The sequence below is a fragment of the Jaculus jaculus genome, chromosome 2, assembly GCF_020740685.1.
Source record: "Jaculus jaculus isolate mJacJac1 chromosome 2, mJacJac1.mat.Y.cur, whole genome shotgun sequence".
NCBI lineage: Eukaryota > Metazoa > Chordata > Mammalia > Rodentia > Dipodidae > Jaculus > Jaculus jaculus.
In genome coordinates this window covers 9,519,633-9,543,842 of record NC_059103.1, presented here as the reverse complement: position 1 = coordinate 9,543,842, position 24,210 = coordinate 9,519,633, and the positions used below count along the sequence as shown (strand labels likewise).

General features: G+C 47.3%; 1 protein-coding gene across 3 annotated transcripts in view; it reads right to left on the bottom strand.

The window, feature by feature from the left end:
• The window catches only part of Agfg2 (ArfGAP with FG repeats 2), a 45,211-nt gene extending 22,234 nt beyond the window's left edge, over positions 1–22,977 (bottom strand). For all 3 annotated transcript variants that reach the window (XM_012950626.2, XM_004666312.2, XM_045144446.1), the window contains exons 1-3: positions 22,663–22,977; positions 3,253–3,346; positions 790–905 (exon numbers count right to left, since the gene is read on the bottom strand). In XM_012950626.2, the coding sequence (XP_012806080.1) occupies positions 790–905; positions 3,253–3,346; positions 22,663–22,886 (434 nt within the window). In that variant the 5' untranslated portion in view covers positions 22,887–22,977. The remainder of the gene's footprint in view (positions 1–789; positions 906–3,252; positions 3,347–22,662) is intronic.
• Between the last annotated feature and the right edge of the window lie 1,233 nt (positions 22,978–24,210).

Sequence of the window (24,210 nt, the reverse complement as noted above, 5' to 3'; positions counted from 1 at the left end):
TCCTCAGTCCCACAGAGGGGGTGTCTGCACCTTACCGAAGGCAGTGCTCCAACCCAGCCTGTCCTCTGGCTCCTGTTACTACTAATAACCCCCTCTAGCTAACCTGCATGCATTCCCTACTCTGGAACAATCTTAGTCCTGGTACACCGTAATAAGACTCAAAGCATGTTTTTATTGGGATGGAGACATGGCTTAGTGGTTAAGGGGCTTGCCTGCGAAGACTGAGGACCCAGGTTTGGTATTGGGCATGTGGTACACACACCTTTAATCCCAACACTTGGGAGGCAGAGGTAGGAGGAGTTCCAGGCCACCCTGAGACTACATAGTGATTTCCCGGTCAGCCTGGGTTAGAGTGAGACATTATCTCAAACGACCCAGCTTCAAATCCCTAGGTCCCATGTAAGGCAGATGCACAAGGTGGCACATGTATCTGGAGTTTGCAGTGGCTAGAGGTCCTAGTGCACCCAGTCCTTCTCTCTCAAATAAATAAATAAATAATTTTTTTTAACTCCCCAAACAAGTTTTTATCTATGTTATGCTGCCCTTGAATTCCTGATCCTCCTGTTGCAGCCTCCCTAGTACTGAGAGTACAGACATACATCACCACAATCAGCTTCAATTTGTTATTCTAAAGTCAGACTTTAGCCCCAGCCGAATCTGGGGGAAATAGACCCATTCCAAGCCTGGTCTTGAAGAGCAGCTCAAATGTGGCTTTGGAAACTGGACTGCTGTCCGATGACACTTGTCTTGGGCTCATAGCTCCACAGCATTTTCTTTTCTCCTCCTTACCATCTTTTCTTCTCATATTTTTCCTGGAGAAACTCCTTCACCTTCTGAGGATCCCTGGAATCTGGGATTAAAGATGTCCGAGCATCAAAAAGACCCAGCCAGATCTTCCTGCAAACCTGCAGGAATAGAGCCAGTGAAGAGCAGTGGGAGCAGAAAGCATGAAATGTGATCGACACAGTCATCTATCTTCAGGGCAAAGTCATTACTTTCAATGTCTTCAATGACAAATACTTATGGACCCCGACACAGTGCTAGGATCTGGGCGCGCCTTCAAGTCACTTATGACCCCTGACCTCACAGCTAACAATCTAATGGGAGGGCATGCCTTAGGTAAATAAAAATAGATTCGTAACTACATGTTGTGGTATATACTGAAAAGGAAAAATAATGCCAGGCATGGTGGCAATCCCAGCACTCAGGGGGCTGAGACAGGAAGACCTATACTGGAGGCCAGCTTGGGCTCCATGGTGAGACCTTGTCTCAAACAAAACAATCAAACAGGGCTGAAGAGATGGCTTAGAGGTTCCGGCGCTTGCCCTTGAAGCCTAAGGACCCATGTTAAACTTTCCAGGTCCCACGTAAGCCAGATGCACAAAGGTGAGGCAAACACAAGGCCACACATGCCCACTAGGTGGCACAAGCATCTGAAGTTTGATTGCAGTGGTTGAGGCCTGCCAATTCCCCCTCTCTCTCTAAATTAAAACAAACAAACAAACAAACAAACAAACAAACAATCAAAGAAAGCCCCAAACAAACAGAAAAGGAAAATGAAGGGTCATGAGAATTACAGAGAACTGAATTTGAAGAGAGGTGAGGTCAGGGAAAATTGTCAGACCCCTGATTGGCTTTGATATGAGCCCTCACCTATAAGCTGGGACTGCTCACACCAAGGCAGATGATATTCAGTCAGCAGGATTAGCCAGGGAGGAGTTTAACTCACTTTCTTTTTCTCTTTTCTTATTTATATGAGTGTGTGTGTATGATGTGCACATATGTCATGGCACTTGTATGGAGATCAGAGCACAGCCTCCGAGTGACTGTCCTCTTTTTGAGATGGGGTGTCTGACTTGTTTTACCAATGTGTGCACCACTCTTGCTGGCCCATGGGGGTTTCTGGATTAGCTTGGCTCCACCTCCCACTGCCTTAGGTATGCTGAGAGTATAGCTTCATGTGCTACATTGTGTCAGGCTTTATGTGGGTGCAGAGGGATCAAACTCATGAACATGACCTTTAGCCACACCCCCCATTGCCAGGGGCTGCCCCTATAGAGATTTTGCTTTCTTTTGGTTCCTCACAAGGGGCCTAGACAAACCACAATTTGTATAACCAAGATTCTGTAAATATACAAATATGCTTAAGACAAATCTTACAGGCTAGGGAGATGGCTTAACAGCTAAAGCACTTGCCTCTGAAGCCCAAAGACCTGGGTTTGATTCCTCAGAACCCAGAACCCATGTAAGCCACATGCTCATGGTGGCGCATGTGTTTGGAGTTCATTTACAGTGGCTCATATATGTATATGTGTGTGTGTGTGTGTGTGTGTGTGTGTGTGCGCGCGCACGCGTGCACATATACTTTTTTTTAAATGGTGGCCTCAAATTCACAGCAATTCTCCTACCACTGCCTTCCGAGTGCTGGGATTAAAGGAGTTCACCACCATACCCGGTGGTTTTTTTTTGTTTTAATATTTGAGTCCAGGCTGACCCAGAATTAACTATGCAATCTCAGGGTGGCTATGAACTCACAGCAATCCTCCTACTTCTGCCTCCAAAGTGCTGGGATTAAAGGCATGCACCACTGTGCCCCCAGCAATAAAATATTTATTAAAAAAGAAATCTTGGGCTGGAGAGATGGCTTAGCGGTTAAACGCTTGCCTGTGAATCCTAAGGACCCCGGTTGGAGGCTCAGTTCCCCAGGACCCACATTAGCCAGATGCACAAGGGGGCGCATGTGTCTGGAGTTTGTTTGCAGTGGCTGGAAGAAGCCCTGGCACGCCCATTCTCTCTCTCTCTCTCTCTCTGCCTCTTTCTCTCTGTGTCTGTAACTCTCAAATAAATAAGTAAAATAAAAAACAAAAAATTTAAAAAAAGAAATCTTGTGCTGGAGAGATGGCTTAGTGGTTAAGTGCTTGCCTGTGAAGCCTAAGGACCCTGGTTCAAGGCTCGATTTCCCAGGATCCATGCTAGCCAGATGTACAAGGGGGCGCACGTGTCTGGAGTTTGTTTCCAGTAACTGGAGGCCCTGGTGTGCCCATTCTCTCTCTCTCTCTTTCTCTGTCTCTTTCAAATAAATAAATAAATAAAAATAAACAAAAATATTTAAAAAACAAATCTTACATACTATAAATTAAGAGGAGCTAAACCCCCCAAAAATAAAAGCCTGGGGTTTTTCTCCATGCCACTTGGCAGGCAGGCAGGCAGGGTGGCTGAAGCCATCTATGGCCTCCCTCAGTGGCAACTCACCTCATTTCCACGGGATTGCAGGAATAGTACTTCAGGCTCAGTGAAAGTTGTCATGGAGATGGACTTGACACGATGAGGTGGGTTCAGACCTCTCCTGGGGGCAGAGAAAGAGAGAGAAATATAATGCAGGCTCTGCAGCAGGCAAGGTCATGGGGAAGGGGGGAAGAAGGAAATGAGAGCACAAAAATAAGAATCCCAAGCCAGGGCTAGAACTGTTGCTTAGCAGTACAGCTCTTGCCTAGAGTCCATCTGTGGGGGTCTGGAGACAGCTCAGCAGCAGAGAACTGTCTTAGAATCACCAGTAAGGCCCAGAATGGAGCAAATGCCTTTAATCCTAGAACCTGGGAGGCCAAGATTGGAGGATCACCATGAGTGCAAGACCGGTTTGGGACTACAGAGTGAATTCTAGGACGCCCAGGGCTAGAGCAGAACCTTACCTGGGGAAGGGGAAGAAACCCTCACTAAGGAGCTGGGGGTATGGCTCAGTGGTAGAGCTCCTGCCTAGAATCCCCCAGTGAGGGGCTGGGGGCGTGGCTCAGTGGTAGAGCTCCTGCCTAGAATCCCCCAATGAGGGGCCGGGGGCGTGGCTCAGAGGTAGAGCTCCTGCCTAGAATCCCCCAGTGAGGGCTGGGGGTGTGGCTCAGTGGTAGAGCTCCTGCCTAGATCCTCCAGTGAGGGGCTAGGGATGTGGCTCAGTGGTAGAGCCCCTGCCTAGACTCCCCCAATGAGGGGCTGGGGCATAGCTCAGTGATAGAGCTCTGGTCCAGAATGCAAACAGCCCAGGTTTCATCTTGAGAACTGGGAAACACAATCAATCACGACCACAAGCTGCTCCTTAATTCCAGGAAAGAGGGACAACAAAGCTATTTTAGAGACTTCAAATGAAGGACAGGGAAGAATCAGGAACATGTAGTAACCGACACCTTGAGGAGGAGGAAGAGTCTGTCATCTCTTAGCCTGGCTCCAATCCCACCTGGACAGGACAAGTGTTTGGTGAAGGACCAGGGGAGGGTGCTGGTAACTCAGACATGCAGCCACATCCTATTTCCTGTTTGTTATTGTTTTATACCTGTTGCATACCCCAATGTTCCTGAGTCCATGCGAACAGAATTCCCTCTAGTATCAGGGAGGGGGAAAATGAAGGCTCTTAGCTAATGATGATAACAGTAACAAAGATAAGACATGGGGACCAAAGCCAGAACCCCTAAGCCAGTTGTCCCTCAACAGAAGGGTGGAGTGGAGGGTGGGAATGGAGAGGGTTCCTCTCTTTCACGAAGCTATGTCTGGATAAAGAAATATTTCAGACTTTCCTCTTCCCAGATCTTTCAATAAAGCAGGAAGAAGTCAAGCTCAACCATGAGATAGCAGAATGACAGGAGCCCTTATCCTTGCTTTGTGCCTGCTTTGTTAACTCTCTGGGAGTCCAGTACTGCCCACTGAACCCTGTGAAGACTGAAGCAGAAAAGGATCCTCATCCTCACTCCTATGGCCTTCTGGCATGTTCTAACAAGGAGAATTTGGGCTCAGTTGGGAGAAGGAGGCTTCACGGCTTCCTTTCTTTTTCCTTTTTAATTTTAAAATTTTTATTTATTTGAGAGAGGCAGATAGAGGAGGAAAAAAATGGACCTACCATGGTCTCTAGCCACTGCAAACTCCAGACGCATGTGGCACCTTGTGCATCTGGCTTATGTGGACCCTGAAGAATCAAACCTAGGTCCTTTGGCTTTGCTAGCAAGCACCTTAACCTCTAAGCCATCTCTCCATACCTCCTCTTTCTTTATACCTTAAGTTTTACTCTGGTCTAGACATAATATCCTCATCTTGAAACAAAACTGGTCAAACCAAAACATAAACTAGACCTGGGAATGTAAGATCACAGACACATGTAAGAAAGACAGTCTCAGGGCTGGAGAGATGGCTTAGTGGTTAAGTGCTTGCCTGTGAAGCCTAAGGACCCTGGTTTGAGGCTTGATTCCCCAGGACCCATGTAAGCCAGATGCACAAGGGGGCGCTCGCATCTGGAGTTTGTTTACAGTGGCTGGAAGCCCTGGCACGCCCATTGTCTCACCCCCCCCCCTTCTCTCCCTGTCTGTCACTCTCAAATAAATAAAAATAAACAAACAAAAAATATTTTTAAAAAAGACAGTCTCAGCTAATGAGACCTCTCTGGGCTCTTAAAAACAGAGCAAGGGCTGGAGATGCAGTTTGGTTGGCACAGGGCTTGGCTAGCATGCACAAAGCCTGCATTTTCATTCCCAGCACCACATAAACGGTACATGGTCCTACGTTCCTGGAATTCCAGCAGCGGAGAGGTAGAGGCAGAAGGATCAGGAGTTCAGGGTCATTTGTGGCTACCTAAGGAGTTTAAGGACAACCTCAGCTACATGAGCCAATGTTTCAAAACCCTAAGTAAAAAGAAAAATAATGTTTCTAAAACCCTAGGCAAGCAAGATGTGAATCAAGAGGTTAAGTCCTCTATATTCATAGATTTAGCATCTGTGGCTTCAAACTACGGTGCATTGAAAATATCTAGAAGAAACTGCATTCGTACTGCACGCATACAGAAATGTTTCTCTTGTCATCACGCCCTCAACATTCCAGTAGAACCAGATGGTATTTACATTATATCTGGTATTGTAAGTCATCTAGAGATATTAAAGATACAAGAGGATGTGCATAGGCTCTAGATAAATACTATGTCTTTTTTTAATTATTTATTTGAGAGCGACAGACACAGAGAGAAAGACAGACAGGGGGAGAGAGAGAGAATGGGTGCGCCAGGGCTTCCAGCCTCTGCAAACGAACTCCAGACACGTGCGCCCCCTTGTGCATCTGGCTAACGTGGGACCTGGGGAACCGAGCCTCGAACCGGGGTCCTTAGGCTTCACAGGCAAGTGCTTAACCACTAAGCCATCTCTCCAGCCCAATACTATGTCTTTTTGTTGTTGCTGTTGCTGTTGTTTTTCAAGGTAGTCTCAGGCTGGCCTCAAACTCACAGCGATCTTCCTACCTTCTGAGTGCTGGGATTAAAAGTGTGTGCCACCATGTCCAGCTCGAGGTCATTTAAAAAATATATATTTCTTTTTATTTATTTGACAGAGACAGAGAGAAAGGGGGAGGGAGAGAGAATAGGTGCACCATGGCCTTTAGTCATTGCAAATGAACTCCAGATGTGTATGCCATGTTGTGCATCTGGCTTTATGTGGTACTGGGGAATCAAACCTGGGTTGTTAGGCTTGAAGACAAGTGCCTTAACCACTGAGCCATCTCTTTAGCACCAATATTTTACATATAGGATATGGTCATCTGTGGATTTGGAGGTCCTAGGACTAACCTCCCTAGATACCGAGGGGGCATTATAAATCTGGAATCAAGTTTTGATGAAAATAAAGAAAACAACTTTTACCAAATGGAAATCCCCAAAATTCATTTCAACAAAGCGAGGAAGGAACCAGGGAGATGGCTCAGCCAGGAGGAGTGCTTGCTGTGTGAGTGAAAAGTCTGAGCTGGATCCTCAGCATCTGCAGAAAAAACTGGGCACGGTCATACATATGACCCCAGTGCCAAGGACAGAGGCAGGACATCAATGGGCTCCTGGTCAGCCAGCCTAACTGAAAAAGGGGGTGCTCCAGGTTCAGCGAGACTGCCTCAAGGATTTAAGGCAGAAGAGTGACGGAGGACACCTGGCATCTTTCTCTGGCCCCAGCACCCAAGCACATGGGATGTATTTGCATACATGTGCGTATAACACACACACACACCACATACTGCACACACCATAAAAGGGAGGCCAGCACATTCATGCTCACAGGTACGCACACTCATGTGCTCCTGCTGGATCTGGAGGAATGGCAGTGAGGTCAGTGTGGATGAGAAGGGGGATGGGGAGGACAGATGCCACATTGCTGAGTGAACAGTAAAGGGCAGCCACTCTTTGGGGTGATAAATTACTCATTAAGGAATTCTAACAAAAGACAGGACCCAGGAAGCTACAGGCGAAGTCATCTTCAGCCTCAAGACTTTGAAGTCACGGCTCTCAAAATGACCTTATAAATGACAGGCGGTATCAAAGAAGACCAAGGTCCTAAGGAAAATAAGAGGAAAACCGAAGGCAAGCTTTCGTCCTACCTATCAAACAACATCTCTTTTTTTTTTTTTTTTTTTTTTTTTTGGTTTTTTTGAGGTAGGGTCTCACTCTAGCCCAGGCTGACCTGGAATTCACTATGGAGTCTCAGGGTGGCCTCGAACTCTTGGCGATCCTCCTACCTCTGCCTCCCGAGTGCTGGGATTAAAGGCGTGCACCACCACGCCCGGCTAAACAACATCTCTTAAATGTGAGCTACCCAGAAAGTTCTGGATCCCACTTCCCAGACGGTCCAGTTTCCCTTCCTAAGCTCCGGCTGACCGCTTGATCTTAAGCACTGCATCGCTCTCCCCACCCCCATCTCTATGCTCTCCCTGCTCAGGATGCCAGGCCTTTCTGGAAGTTTAGCCAGAGTCCACCTCACTGGCCTTATCATTCTGTCCCCTCTTGCACCTCCCACGACAAGTCCTTTTTGTTGTTTCTTTGATTTTTGAGACAAGCTCTTGATATGGCACCCAGACTGGCCTTGAACTTGATTCCCACTGCCTCTGAAACTAAGGTGCTGTGATTACAGGTATGTGTCACCACACCTGGCCACTAAGAAGTCTATGGTTTGCCAAAACTTGAGGCATTATGGTAGGCATTTGGAGATATACCAGAACTAGCTGGGCATGGTGGTGCACACCTTTAAGCCCAGCAGGGGTAGGAGGCTTGCCATGAGTTTGAAGCCAGCCTGGGCTAATGTGAGACCCTACCTAAACTAAACTAAAAGTACAAAAACTTGGGCTGGAGAGATAGCTCAGCAGTTAAGGCACTTTCCTGTAATGCCTAATGACCTGAGTTCAGTTCTCCAGTACCCATGTAATGCACAAAGTGATCCATACATCTGAAGTTCGTTTGCAGTGGCTAGAGGCCCTGGTGCTAATCTTTCTTTCTCTTCTTGTAAATAAATTAAAATATTTTTAAAAATTACAGGAACTGGCTCGGCATGGTGGCACACACCTTTAATCCCAGCATTTGAGACAGAGGTAGGAGAATCACCATGAATTCGAGGCCACCCTGAGACTACATAGTGAATTCCAGGTTAGCCTGAGCCAGTGTGAGATCCTACCTTGAAAAAACAAAATTACAAGCCGGGCATGGTGGCGCACGCCTTTAATCCCAGCACTCGGGAGGCAGAGGTAGGAGGATCGCCAAGAGTTCAGGACCCTGAGACTACATAGTGAATTCCAGGTCAGCCTGAGCTGGAGTGAGACCTTACCTGAAAAATAAAAATAAAAATAAAAAATTACAGGAACTAGTAAGCAGTTTCCAAGGAAGTGGGCACAAGGGTACTTGTCTATAACCCTAGCTACTAGGTAGGCTGAGGCAGGAGGATCACAGGCTCAGGGCCCACCTGGACTACACAGTGATTTCAAGGCAAACTTGCCTGAGCAGCATGATGAGAACTTGCTTAAAAATTTCTTCATTTATTCATTGAGAGAGAGAGAGAACGAGGCTGGGAAGGTGGCTCAGTGGTTAAAGGCGCTTGCCTATAATGCTTGATAGCTGAGTTTGATCCCCTACCACCCACATCAAGCTGAATGCACCAAAGTGGCACAGGCATCTGGTGCTCACTTGCAGTGGGAAGAGACCCCGCATGCGTGCATGTGTGCGCGCGCGCACACACTTGCAAATAAAACTTTTTTTTTTTTTTTTTTGGTTTTTCGAGGTAGGGTCTCACTGTAGCCCAGGCTGACCTGGAATTTACTATGGAGTCTCAGGGTGGCCTTGAACTCACAGCAATCCTCCTACCTCTGCCTCCCGAGTGCTGGGATTAAAGGCGTGTGCCACCACGCCTGGCGCAAATAAAACTTTTTATTTATTTATTGGGGTGGGCAGATAAGGAGAAACAGAAAATGGGCATGCCAGGGCCTTTAGCCACTGCAAATGAACTCCAAATGCATGTGCCCCCTTGTGCATATGGCTTACATGGGGCCTAGGGAATCAAACAAAAGTCCTTAGGCTTGGCAGGCAAATGTCTTCTTAACCGCTAAGCCATTTCACCAGCCTACAAATAAAACTCTTTTTTTTTTTTTTTTTTGTTCGAGGTAGGGTCTCACTCTAGTTCAGGCTGACCTGGAATTCACTATGTAGTCTCGGGTGGCCTTGAACTCATGGCAATCCTCCTAGCTCTGCCTCCTGAGTGCTGGGATTAAAGGTGTGTGCTACCACGCCCAACCCACAAATAAAACTTTTAAAAAAGAAAGGCAGATAGACACACACACACACACACACACACACACACACAAAGAACGCTAGAGAAAGAAAAAAAAAAAGACCAAACCAGCTACATGAGAGTACTTCTCAATCTCCAGTGCCGTAGACAATGAGAGGGAAAATGTGACTCCAGGATGCAGCAGTGGGGAAGGAAGACAGGTCATGGGAGCAGTGAAATGTACTATGTTTACATTAGCAGAGCAAATTTTAAGCCTATCATACATGAGAAGGTCACAGACATTTCCTGAAAGGACAACGGGGAACTGTTAGCAAAGTGTAAACAAGGAGGTGCTTCCGTGTTAGGAAAAGGATGGGGGGGTGGTACTCAGGCAGACATCAATCAAAAGGGGATGCTTAGGACAACAGAACTCCCAGTGGCTGGGCTTGGACATAAGGGGTGTTGTTGGAGGAAGAGGGGGACGGCAGGATGAAGGCAGGCAGGGAAAGGAGTGATTTAAGTGCTCTGGGCTAAATGAACCCAACAGAACAGGATGTCTCCACAGAAAAGTACAGAAAGCTCTGCTCTGACCTTGATGTCTGCGGGCTGCGTTATGTAGAACCAGAGCCACAGTCTAGTGTGGGAGAGGGGAAGGGGGGGGCAGCGAGAACTGTACAAGGCAGCACGCAGCCCAGGAAGATCTACTTGCATGGCCCATGAGTCAGAGTCTTTCTGAATCACAAGGAGGCCATTGCTGGCTGAGGAGAGACCTGAAACAAGCCGTCTCCGGCTGCAGCAGCAAAGGCCTAGGCGTGTTGCATTTTGCTGGGCTTATTCCAGGGTCATGCCATGGGCCAGATGTGAGTCACGGGCCTGGAATGAGACAGACCCAGCCCTCTGACGTGCACCCGTGTCCCCAGCATAACTCCCTGATTTTTCCCAAGGGGAGAAAGTTGGAAGGGAGGGACTACTCTCCGGTGACCATGGCCAAAACATTTCTGTTAGTTTTACCTGGGAGGTGCTGGGCGGGGGTGGGGGGTGGATACAGAGATAAATTTATTTGCCCAGCCAGAACAAAGCAAGTTTTCCTTTCAATGGGAAGCAAGCACAATTACTAAGACTCAGGCTTGAGGCAGTCACATTGTCATGATCTACTTCGGTTTCTTTTTCACAGGCACCAACACTGTTTGAGGTTGGCCAACATCCTCGACAAGGCAAACCACTTACTGGGGCAGCCACTGGTCGGCCCAGCCCCTCTCCCTCCCTTCCCTCCCCTTTGACTCTGTTAGGCACACAAACTCTTCCGCCAACACCACACCTCTTGTTTTTCTGTGGCCATCACCCTCAAGCTGGCCTACATTTTGCTTCTATCTCGCTTCATGAGCGCATCAAACTTGCTCAGCTGCTCCGATAAGAAGGCTCGGCCAGGTCGACAATGGAAAAAAACCAGTTCCACCTGGCACCCGAGTTCTTTTTATTTGTGCCAAATTCGAACCTGGGCATCCCTTGCCTCTGAATATTTGTGTCTGGACGGATACACCCGGGCTTTGGTTTCTCTGCTCCTTGCATTCCACTCCTCTGTCTCTGAACAGGGGAATGGCTAAACCTGTTTAACTCTTTTCTTTGACTCATACCATTAGGAGCACCCACTAAGGATTTCAAAAGTCCTAAACAGAAAGGCTATTAACCCTGCTCCAGGATCAATTTCGCTCATTTTAGGAAACCTCTTCCTACTATAAATTCTGCTTCCAACCACTTTTAGTTGCTCTTCCTCAGCAGCAAAGATAAACAGCATTCTTGCTGTGTGGAGCCAGGTAGAGGGCAGACAGTAGGCTAACTCCTTTCCTCTTCAGCCTCAATTGCAATCCTTCTTACAGCGTGTGTGTGCGTGCAGGCCAGAGGACAGCTTCCGGTGCCATTCCCTTCTTTGAGTCTCTCACTGGCCCAGAGCTTGCCAATTAGGCTAGACTGGCTGGTCAGGGAGCCCCAGGGATCCTTCTGTCTGTCTTCTCAGCACTGGGATTACAGTGTGCACCGCCATGCCTGGCATTTTTTTTTTTAATTTTTATTTATTTATTTGAGAGCGATAGACACAGAGAGAAAGACAGAGAGAGGGAGAGAGAGAGAATGGGCGCACCAGGGCTTCCAGCCTCTGCAAACGAACTCCAGACGCGTGCGCCCCCTTGTGCATCTGGCTAACATGGGACCTGGGGAACCGAGCCTTGAACCGGGGTCCTTAGCTTCACAGGCAAGCGCTTAACCGCTAAGCCATCTCTCCAGCCCAATGCCTGGCATTTTTATGTGGGTTCTGGAGAACCAAGGCAAGGAGTCCATCAACTGAGCTACTGCCCCAGCCCCTCCCCTCCTCTGCCTGTGTTTTCTTCCTTCCTTTCTTTTCTTCTTTTTCTTTCTTTCCTTCTCTCTCTCTTTTGAGAGTAGGGTCTCCTTCTAGCCCAGACTGACCTGGAATTCACAATGTAGTCTCAGGGTGGCCTTGAACTCACAGCAATCCTCCTACCTCTGCCGCCCAAGTGCTTGGATTAAAGGCATGAAAGCATGTGCCACTATGCCCGGCTTTTTCTTTTCTTTCTTTTCTTTACTTCTATTTTCTGTGTGTGTGTGTGTGTGTGTGTGTGTGTGTGTGTGTGTTTGAGGTAGGGTCTCACTCTGGTCCAAGCTGACCTGGAATTAACTCTGTAGTCTCAGGGTGGCCTTGAACTCACAGCAATCCTCCTACCTCTGCCTCCCGAGTGCTGGGATTTTCTTGACTTCTATTTTCATTTTCCTTTTTGTTTTGTTTTGCGGTAAGGTCTCAGTATGGTATCACTCTAACCCAGGCTGATCTGAAAGTCATTCTGTAGTTCCAGGCTGGCCTCAAACACCTCATATTGCTAAAAATGATCTAGAACTCCTAACCCTCCTACTAGGACCTCCCAAATGCTGGGATTACAGGTATGCATTACCATGCCCAGTTAATGTAGTGTTGGGAATTGAACCCAGGGTTTTGCGATTTGTGCATGCTAGGCAAGCACTCTACCCACTGAGCCACATCCTCAGTTCTTTCCTTTTCTTCTTTTTTGGTTTTTCGAGGTATGGTCTCACTCTGGCCCAGCTTGACCTGGAATTCACTATGCCTTTTCTTCTTCTTTTTAAAAACATTTTATTTATTTATTTATTTGAGTGTGAGAGACAGAGAGCGAGAAAGAGATAGATAGAGAGAAAGAGAATGGGGGAGCCACGGTCTCCAGCCACTGCAAATAAACTCCAGACTCACACACCACTTTATGTATCTGGCTTACATGGGTCTTGGGAAATTGAACTGGGGTCCTTTGGCTTTGCATCTCAACCATTAAGCTTTCTCCAAACCCTCTTCTTTTTCTTCCTCTTCCTCCTCCTCCTCTTCTTCTTCTTTTTGTTTGTTTTTTTGAGGTACGGTCTCACTCTAGCTTAGGCTGACCTGGAATTTACTATGTAGCCCAGACTGGTCTGGAACTTGCAATCCTCCTACCTCATCCCCCAGCGTCCTGGGATTATAGGCTCATACCACAATGCCCAGCTTTCTTTCATCTTTTTTGGTAATTTACTACTGCAGGGGTTTTTCGAATTGTTCACAGGCCTCTTGTGGCAAAATGACTCAGTAAATTAGGGAGACTGTGTTATCTCTACCTGGCAGAGGTAAAGGAGGAGGGGAGAGAGCGAAGGGACTAAATAGGGGCAAGGTACATGTGTACTTCTCCAGCCCAAACAGATGGAAAAATACTGAATGATAGAATGCATTACCTTTCTTCCACGGACACAAATGTGCTTCAGCTAGGAACCAGAACCAGCAGCTGGTCAGGGAAACCAAGGCACAGGTCAAGTTGTACATTAGTAGGACAAATGCCTATTACTGAGACCTGAGCGATTAAAGGACCCAAACAGGGCTGAAGAGATGGCCCAATGGTTAAGGCCCTTGCCTGCAAAGCCTAACAACTTGGGATTGATCCCTCAGGACCCACATAAAGCTAGATGCACAAAGTGGCACATGCATCTGCAGTTTGTTCTCAGCAGCTGCAGGCCCTGGTGTGCACAGTTGTTTTTTTTTTCCTCTCTCTCTCTGCTTGCAAATAAATAACAAAATATTAAACAAAAAGAAGACCCAAGCAGCCAGGCCACGGAGGCATGTCTTGCTTGGCAAAACAAGCAAACAAACAAAAACCTGACGTGCCAGGTATGGTGGCACACACCTTTAATCCCAGCACTCAGGAGGCAGAGGTCGGAGGATCACTGTGAGTTCGAGGCCACCCTGAGATGACAGAGTTAGTTCTAGGTCAGCCTGGGCCAGAATGAGACCCTATTTCGAAAAATCAAAACAAACACACACACACCACACACAAACCTGATGTCAAAGTTAGGATCCATTCCTGATGTCACTGATATTGACATTTCAGGCCTCAATGTCCATTTCCTTCCTTTTTTTTTTTTTTTATGTTTGTTTGTTTTTCAAGGTAGGGTCCTACTCTAGCCCAGGCTAACCTGGAATTTACTATGTAGTCTCAGGTGACCTCGAGCTCACAGCAATCCTTCCAAGTGTTGGGAATTAAAGGTGTGTACCACCACACTGGGCCCACTTTTTTGAAGGAGAGTTGGGACAAAGTCTCATATGGCCCAGGCTGGCCTCCAACTTCCTATGTACCTAAGTATCACCTTATACTATTTATTATTTTTAAAAATTATCATTATTATTGGTTTTTTGTTTACTTTTATTTATTTGAGAGCAACAGACAGAGAGAGAGAGAGAGAGAGAAAGAGGCAGAGAGAGAGAGAGAGAGAGAATGGGTTCACCAGGGCCTCTGGCCACTGCAAAGGAACTCCAGACACATGTGCCACCTTGTGCATTTGTCTTACATGGGTACTGGGGAATTGAGACTTGAACCAGGGATTCTTAGGCTTCACAGGTAAGCGTTTAACTGCTAAGCCATCTCTCCAGCCTCTATTATTGTTTTTTTTTTTTTTTTTGAGATAGGGTCTCATTGTAGCCCAGGCTGACCCAGAATTCACTATGTAGTCTAAGGGCGGCCTCAAACTCATGGCAATCCTCCTGCCTCGGCCTTGCAAGTGCTGGGACTAAAGAATTGAACCTAAGCCAGCAGGCTTTGCAAGCGTCTTTAACCACTGGGCCATCTCCTCAGTCCCAGGATCATCTTAAACTCTTTCTTTAAAATAAATTTTGTTAAAGAATATTTTTTGTATTTTATTTTTATTCATTTATTTATTTGAGAGAGACACAGAGAGAAAGTGGCAGATATATAAAGATAGAGAATGGGTATGCCAGGGCCTCTAGCCACAACAAACAAACTCCAAACACCTGTGCCACCTTGTGCATCTGGCTTACATGGGTACTGGGGGATCAAACTTGAGTCCTTAAGCTTCACAGGCAAGTGCCTTAGTCCCTAAGCCATCTCTCCAGCCCTCATCTTAAACTCTTGATCCAAGCGCCTCAACCTCCTGAGTGTTGAGATCACAGGTATGTACCATCACCCAACTTCCATTTTCTTTTTTAAAGAACAACAGTTTATCTAGACATGGTGGTGCATTCCTTTAATCCCAGTACTTGGGAGGTAGAAGCAGGAGGACCCAAAAGGAGTTCAAGTCATTCTCAGCTACACAGCAAGTTCATGACCAGCCTGGACTACTTGAGACCTTGTTTCAAGTGAAAGAAACTAACCAAAGCCACAACAGCAGCTTACCCAGGAAGGTCTTTAGGCAGGCAGGAGCAAGGAAGAACATTCGAGTGATTTCTTTGGAAATGGATGCTTATTTTCTTCCTCTCCCTCTCTTTAGTCTTGAACTCTATCCTCCTGCCTTAGCTTCCCAGGTGCTAGAAATATGCGTGTGTGCTACCATGCCTGGCTCAAGAAATACTTTTTTTTTTTTTTTTCATTTTTCCAGGTAGGTCTCACTTTAGCCCAGGCTGACCTGGAATCCACTATGTAGTCTCAGGCTGGGCTCGAACTCACGGCAATCCTTTTACCACTGCCTCCTGAGTGCTGGGATTAAAGGTGTGTGCCACCACGCCTAGCAAGAGATACTTTTTTTAAAAAAAATTTATTTATTTGAGAGCGACAGACACAGAGAGAAAGACAGATAGAGGGAGAGAGAGAGAATGGGCGCGCCAGGGCTTCCAGCCTCTGCAAACGAACTCCAGACGCATGCACCCCCTTGTGCATCTGGCTAACGTGGGACCTGGGGAACCGAGCCTCGAACCGGGGTCCTTAGGCTTCACAGGCAAGCGCTTAACTGCTAAGCCATCTCTCCAGCCCAAGAGATACTTTTTAGTAGCATCACTGTAAGCATCAAATGGCAGGTTCATCTTCCTGAGGAGGAGTTAGAACTATAAATAAACAAATAGCATATGTATATACTGGAAGAAATTCAAAGGATTTAAATCCAGGTTAAAGAAATTAGGTACTGGAAGAAAACCAAATGATGAAAACTAGGACAAACTTGGGACCTACAATTGTGTCCAGCAGCACACTTATAAATTTAGAAATGGCACAAACTAGCAGCCTCTCTCAGGCCCTCACGCCGATGCTGCAGTTTACTGCTAGAGTTGGGAAGATACTTCTCATTAAAAAAGAAAAAGAATGAATGTATGCATGCAGTGACGAAGGCTTAGACATACTTACCCACCAATTGTAAAATGGGGCGCTATGGGCTGGAAGGACGGCTCAGCAGTTAAGGCACTTGCCTGCAAAGCCAAAGGACCCAGGTTTGATTCCCTAGGACCCACATAAACCAGATGCACAGGGTGGTGCATACATCTGGAGTTTGTTTACAGTGACTGGAGGCCCTGGCATGCCCTCTCTCTCTCACAAATAAATAAAATTAAAAAAAAAATAATGTGGAATTTTTCTTCAGACTTTAGGAAATTCAACTTTTTCTAGCATAGACAATTTTGCTACATCAGCCAATCCAGCCAGCTGGGAACCCTGGCAATTCTGAACACGCCTCCCAGAAGGCTCCCGGTCCCCAAAAGGACATATTTGTGGCACAATCAACAGAAACCTGACCTTTAAAATAAACCCAACCCTTCTGCCTCCTCTGTCTGGCTAAGGTGCTAAGAATGATATTTGAAAATTTGCTCTCAATATACTCTTCATTGTGTGTATGTGAAAGTCAGAGGACAAACTTCGGTGTCATTCCTTAGGAATGCCATGCCCCCCCCCTTTTTTTTGAAACAGGTCTCTCCTTGGCTTGGAGCTTGCCAAGTAGGCTAGACTGGCTGGCCAACAAACACCAGGGATCTGCCTATCTTTCTCCCTGGCAATGGGATTATAAATATGTTTCACCACACCTGGATTAATTAATTTATTTGCAAACAGAAAGAAAGCTAGAGAGGAACAGAGACACACAAGAGAGAATGGGTGCATTAGGTCCTCTAACCACTGCCAATGAACTCCAGATGCGTGTGCCACCTTGTGCATCTGGCTTGTGTGAGTATTGGGGAACTGAACTTGGGTCCTTAGGCTTCACAGGCAAGTGCCTTAACTGCTAAGCCATCTTGCCAGCCTGATTTTTTTTTTTTTTTAATGTGAGTTCTTTCTAGAGATTGAACTCAGGTCTTTATGCTAGCAAGGCAAGCACTTTACTAACTGAGCTTTCTTTTCAGCTCTTCATTTTTTTTTCCCCCCCAACGTAGGGACTCACTGTAGCCCACAGTGGCCTCGAATTCACAGTGATCTTCCTACCTCTGCCTCCTGAGTGCTGGAATTGAAGGCATGTACCATCACGCCTGGCTCTACTGAATGATTTCCTTCCTTCCTTTTTCCTTTCCTTTTTGAGGTAGGGTCTTACTCTAGCCCAGGCTGACCTGGAATTCACTAGGTAGTCTCAGGGTGGCCTCGAACTCATGGTGATCCTCCTACCTCTGCCTCCCAAGTGCTGGGATTAAAGGCGTGCGCTACCACGCCCAGCTCTACTGAAGGATTTCTTTACAGACCGTGGCCTCCACCAGAAGGTGAGCTATGTGAAGGGGACTTTGTTACTACTGCACATCCAGTGCCTGCCTAAGAGTGCCTGGAGCGTCATGGTCATTCCATAGATCTGTGTCTACCACCTGAATGAAGAAATGTGCATCCTTCAGGGTCCCTTACATAAACAGCCCCACTTGGAGAGGCACCCCAACTGTCACACCCAATAACCTTCCATTCAGCTCACAGAAGCCAGGCTGATTGTTGCCCCAATTCCCTCTTGACAGTTAAGGTTACTTCTTCAGAGGGGGGATTGGGACCATTTAGGGGTGACAGGACCCCAAAATTTACAGCAAGTAAGGTCCTGTGGCCTGCCCTTGCAGTCTTCACTGTGCTAGAGGTCAGAGAAGGATCAGGCTTCTCCTTATCTCTTGCTGTCCAGAGGAGTTCCTTAGACCTGTTTTTCCTTAAATTCAACCTGAGTTTCCCTAAAAAGGAGATCCTGGATGGATTAAACTTGAACCTGGCATTGTGACTGGTTAGCTCAGTCACCATTCAGAACCTAAAATGGCCCAATTGGGGTATCTAGGTGGGCTTTGTTCCCGCCGCCCCCACTTCCTGCCTTCTCATGGAGAGCTCTCTTAATCTACTAAAATCTTTCTAAACTTAAAAAAAAAAAAAAAGAAAAAGAAAAAGAAAGAAAGTAGAGCTGGTGCTGGCGAGATGGCTTAGCAGTTAAGGCACTTGCCTGCAAAGTTTAAAGATTCAGGCTCGATTCCCCAGGACCCACGTAAGCCAGATGCACAAGGTGGTGCATGTGTCTGGAGTTTGGTTGCAATGGTTGGAGGCCCTGGTATACCATTCTACCTCTCTCTCTGTGTCTCAAATAAATAAATAAAAATTAAAAAAGCGAACTCCAGATAGGGCTGGGGCGGTGGCCTAGCTGGTAAAGCCCTTGCAGTGCAAGTGTGGTGGCCTGACTCCAGATTCTCCGCCCCTGGGCACTCACATAAATGCCAAGCAGGGTGCCAATAATCCCAGCACTTGGGAGGTGGGTACAGGAGGATCTTTGGAGCAAATGAGCTCACTAGATTAGGCAATCAGTGAAAGTGGGGTTCAGTGAGAGACCCTTTCTCACAGAATAAGGCAGAGAGTGACCGAGGAAGAACCCTGATGTCAACCTGTGGCCTCCACATGCACATATGTATGCGCACGTGCTCCTGCACACACGTTTGCCTATGCACATCTGCATAAAAACATGCACCACACACACACACACACACACACATACGCACGCACGCACGCACATAAAAGAAAAGAGAACTCCAATTGGCAAATGAGAAGTGAGACATGCAGGAACACCCAGCTGTCTTACAGAGTTCCTCCTCATATTCCTCTCCTCCTAATCTCAACATGCTCCATTCACTGGGCTCTTCCCCCACCCCCAAGATAGGGTCTCGCCCTGGCCCAAGCTGACCTGGAATTCACTATGTAGTCGCAGTGTGGCCTCGAACTCACAGCGATCCTCCTACCTCTGCCTCCCTAGTGCTGGGATTAAAGGGTGCGCCACTGATACAGGGTCTCTTACTGAACCTGGAACTCCCTTATTCAGCTAGTCTAGCTAGCCAGTAAGCCCTAGGGATCGCCCTCTCTCTACCTGCCCAGTACTGGGATTCCAGGAGCATGCTGCTACAAGACCTGGCCTTTAAGCATGTGCTGGGCGTCCAAACTCAGGTCCTCATGCCATATTTCTTTTTACCCACTGAGCCATCTCCCCAGCTCCTTTACCCTGATCCCACGGGACCCCGGCCCAGTTAGGGGTACATATGTCCCAGGCATAGCCAGTCTTCTGGGGGATACTCCTCTATTAAACTCTCAATCCTTGACCATAGCCATGTGCATCCACTGTATTCCCAGATTCCAGGTGTCTCCCTTTTGAGGAATGACATCAAGACAGGCAGTAACCAAAGGCAAGAGAAGAAAGGTTCTGCAAGTTGCGCATTGACATGTAAGGAGTTAACTTTTCTAGAAAAAAAAAAAATAAATCAGGGGCTGGAGAGATGGCTTAGCAGTTAAGCGCTTGCCTGTGAAGCCTAAGGACCCCGGTTCGAGGCTCGGTTCCCCAGGTCCCACGTTAGCCAGATGCACAAGGGGGCGCACGCGTCTGGAGGTCATTTGCAAAGGCTGGAAGCCCTGGCACGCCCATTCTCTCTCTCTCCCTCTATCTGTCTTTCTCTCTGTGTCTGTCGCTCTCAAATAAATAAATAAATAATTTTAAAAAAAAAACTTTAAAAAAAATAAATCAGGTTTTTAACATGGCCCAGATCCCTTGCCCTTCCTTCTGTCCTGGCTGAGGGATATTCATTACAGAAATGTTATTATGAGATACTTTCAACCAAGAGCTAGAAAATAACCATCACAATGCCAGCACTTCCAACTTACGCAGTTTTGCCTTTCATGCCATCACCACTAACCATTAAAAGGAATTAACACCATTTCCTGACAATTTCTTCCCAGGACTTGGCTCTGGCAGACTGCTCTTTACTTCTCCCCAGACGCTACACCAGTCTCGTAACAGCATCTTCGGGAATCTGCTCTTTGTTTTTGTACCACATCCTATATCATAGTCCAAATCTCACTCCTTCTCTTCAGAGCACTTGTTCCACTCTCAAGACTTTATTCTATGACTGTATTGGAGTCTCTATTTCATGACATATTGTGTGTGTGTGTGTGTGTGTGTGTGTGTGTGTGTGTGTGTACCCCTGTTCTTATGTGTATGGCTGCATGTGTGTGCAGGTTCACAAGAAGGCCAGACACTGACATCAGGTGTCTTCCTCCATCACTCTCCAATTTATTTATTTATTATTAACTTTTGGTTTTTCGAGGTAGGGTTTCACTCTAGTCCAGGCTGACCTGGAATTCATTCTGTTTTCTCAAGGTGGCCTCAAACTCAAGGTGATCTTCCTACCTCCCGAGTGCTGGGATTAGAGGCATGCCACACCATGTCTGGTACACTCCACCTTAATTTATTGAGACAAGGTCTCTCACTTAGACCAAACGCTCACCAGTTTGGCTAGTCTAGTTAGTCAGCTTGCCTTGGAATTACTGGAGACCTACCATGCCCACCCAGCATTTCCATGGGTGGCAGGGGTCCAGACTCAGGTCCTCATACTTGCATGGCAAACACTTTACTAACTGAGCCATCTCCCAGCTCCTCATGACTCTTTTGCCTAAGTTCTAAGTCACTGGCCTAAGAGCCACAACTACCACCCCTTTTTGTTTGTTTGTTTTGAAACAGGGTTTAGCCATGGAGTCCAGCTGGCCTCAAACTTGAAAATCCTCTTGCCTCAGCCTCCTAAGTGCTGGGAACATGGGCACGGATCACCATGTCCAGCCCCAGTGGCTTTCAGTTAGACCAAAACAGAGTCCACCTTCACAACACAGAAGGGAGAACACACAGGGAAATTTGACATAGGAATTAATTAACAATCAAGTAGAGAAATAGTTCCAAGCTGTATCCTTGGACACTTGGATCCTCTGGTCTGCCATGACCATAACTAACATCAAATAACAAATGCTGAAAACAGAAACCCCATATGGCACTGGGTAAGTTACTAAACCTCACTGCTGCGGATCTCCCATCTGTCATGTAAGAACAATACTGTTTTTTTGGGGGGGGGGGTGCTGGTAAACATGTAAGAACAGGAAAGCTTTCTTTATTAAAAAAAAAAAAACAAAAAACAAGAGTGCACTGAAAATACAACAAAAAAATGGGCAAAATATCCTAGCTACAGATGATTGGGCTTCTGTGTGAGAATGAAAATACTTAGTAGCAGAGGCCAGTAAGTTAAAAAGGAGACATAAAGGGAAGAGAAAGGAAGGGAGGAGGGTACTTAATAGGTTGATATTGTATATATGTAAGTACAAAGATTGTGATGGGGAGGTAATATGATGGAGAATGGAATTTCAAAGGGGAAAGTGTGTGTGGGGGGGAGGGAGGGAATTACCATGGGATATTTTTTTATAATCATGGAAAATGCTAATAATTTTTTTTTAAATGGGCAAAATAAATCTCTTAACAAGTTTACTTAAAAAAAAACAGATATCTGGTATCTAAAGTTAATCATGCATCTAATCAAATAATTCTCTCAGGTGAGGGAGCTTACAATATAATATTGCAGGTTACACAACATCCCTCATTCCCCAAAGTTAGAAGGAGTTTAGAGAATGTGACCACCAAGATCTAGATGCAACAGGGAGCTTCGTAGTGCTTCGTAGTGTAAATAATTTCACTTAGGGGCAAAGCTGGGTGTGGTGGTCCACATCTGCCATCCCAGCAACTATGAGAAGACAGGAGGATCAAAAGTTCAAGGCCAGCCTCAGCTACATAGCAAGTTCGAGGCCAGCATGAGCTACATGTTTCAAGCACAATAAAATTAAAAAGAGAAGGAAGGAAGGAAAGTAAGTCACATTTAGATCCTCATATCTTTGGGAAAGTTAAATTCTCCATTAGCTCTCTCTTCCCTTACTGAATTTCACAAGAAGTCTACCCTCTCGCTAGCATTCCCATGTCCTGCAACTTTAAGATCTGCACCTGATCCATCCCTGGCTCCTAACCTGCCACTCTCAGCTGTCAACCTGGCCTAACAGCACGTATTTTCCATGGATGTCTGCATCTCGCACTCCGGGAAGACATATATAATCCAAGAGGGAAAGGCATTCCTTCACCTCGAGCTCAGCTTTCCCTACTTGATTGCTCGTTCTTCCACCTACATCCAGTTCCCTTTAGAGCTGTCATGTAAGTCAAGTCTTCCCCCCCCCCCCCCCGGCCCTTTAAATCCTTCCCCTCCCCTCCCCACCCCACACCCCGAGTTCCCTTCATTTCTCCCAACACTTTTCTCCTTCCCCACCTGCAGTACGCCTCGCCTCCCTCCGGGAGTTCCTCTCCATGCCTCATCCACGCGTGTCCTCCCTCAGCATCCCTTCCCCTCCAGCCTCATCGCCTGTCCCCTGCGCCTCCTCTTCTTCCAGCCCCGACACCTCGGCAGCACCCCGGCGACCCTCTCTCCGTCCCCCACCCTCCCAGCCACCCCCGACGCCCAGGGCTGCGTCTCCGGGTCCTCCCCGATGTCCCACCCCACGCCGGCTCGTCCACGCAGCCTTGCCGGCGCACTCACAAGAGGCCGGAGCAGGTGGTGCAGACGAAGCTGCCCACGGTGATGTCCACGTAGGTGACCCCGCGCTGGGCGCACTCGAAGCAGTGACGGTTCCCGGCCTGGCTGCAGCCACCCAGCTCCCGCACCCGGCGGCACCACACCTCCGAGGCCGCTTCTGCCTCCGCCTTGCTCCCGCTGACCCCGCCGCCACCCGGGCCTGGACCCTTCTTGGCAGCCATCACCATCGCTGCTCCCACTTCCTCCCACCCTCCTCCTTGCAAGACCGCAGATCCGCTCCTTCAACCACGAGCTGCCCGAGCCTTCCCGCCTCCGCCGCCTTCGCACGCCCCGGCAACCCTGACAGAAGCTGCCCCCCTCCCCGCCCCAGCACCCGGGAGTCCGCCGTCCTACGCCCCCCCACCTCCTTTCCTCAGCCGGTTTCGCTCGCTGATTGGCTGGTCTCCTCCCACCTCCTCACTCGGATTGGTCCGACCTGCGGTGACCTCCGGTTGCTGGAGCTGGCGGAGACACGCCCCACTGCCTTCGGGCCTCGGGCTTTCCCATTGGTCCACAGAGACCTCCCCCTCTCCTTGTCTCCACCCCCTCTCGCCACGGGCTCCTACGCCTACTCCGATTGGCTGTCAGGGTTGCAAACTTCAGCTCGCAAGACCAGAGGTGGTGTCCTGCGCTTGCGTAGTTCTGGTCCTCCCTAGTGATGGTAATTCCCGCCAAATTTCAAAGGCTTGCTCGATGCTCCAGCAGAGTGACGCCGAAACAGAAGAGCGTGGTTCTAAGAGGGACTAAGGAGAAAGAGAAGGAGGCTGTCATAAATGTCCTTTCATTTACCCGAATTACAGGTGGAATCCTTATTTTACAGCTAAATTTAAACAACTTGCTGGCAGTGGATCACACAACTGGTTTGTGGCTCAGTCAGGATTGGAATCTTGAGTCTTTTGATTCCCACCCACCCCCCTCCCCGAGTTAGGGTCTCACTCTAGCTCAGGCTGATCTGGAACTCACTATGAAGTCTCAGGGTGGCCTCGAACTCACGGAAATCCTCCTACCCTTGCCTTATGAGTGCTGGGATTAAAGGCATGTCCCACCATGCCCAGTTTGAGTCTTAATTTTAAAAATGATTTTAGGGCTAGAGAGATGGCGTACTGGTTAAGCGCTTGCCTGTGAAGCCTAAGGACCACAGTTTGAGGCTCGATTTCCAGGATCCACGTTACCAGATGCACAAGGGGACACACGCATCTGGAGTTCGTTTGCAGTGGTTGGAGTCCCTGACGCACCCATTCTCTCTCTCTATCTGCCTCTTTCTCTCTGTCACTCTCAAATAAATAGATAAAAATCTTTAAAAAATGATTTTAACCACACTTTATGAATTAGTATTTGATTATTTATTTGACAGACACTTATTGGATGTCTAAGTTTGGGGCATATTGTAGAATTGGGAATTCAGTAGTTAACCAATCAAACACAATCCCTTCCTTTGTGGAAATTATATTTTAGTAAGAAGGAGAAGACAAAATAAAGATTTGCTAGTTAATGATACATTCTATTCAGAGT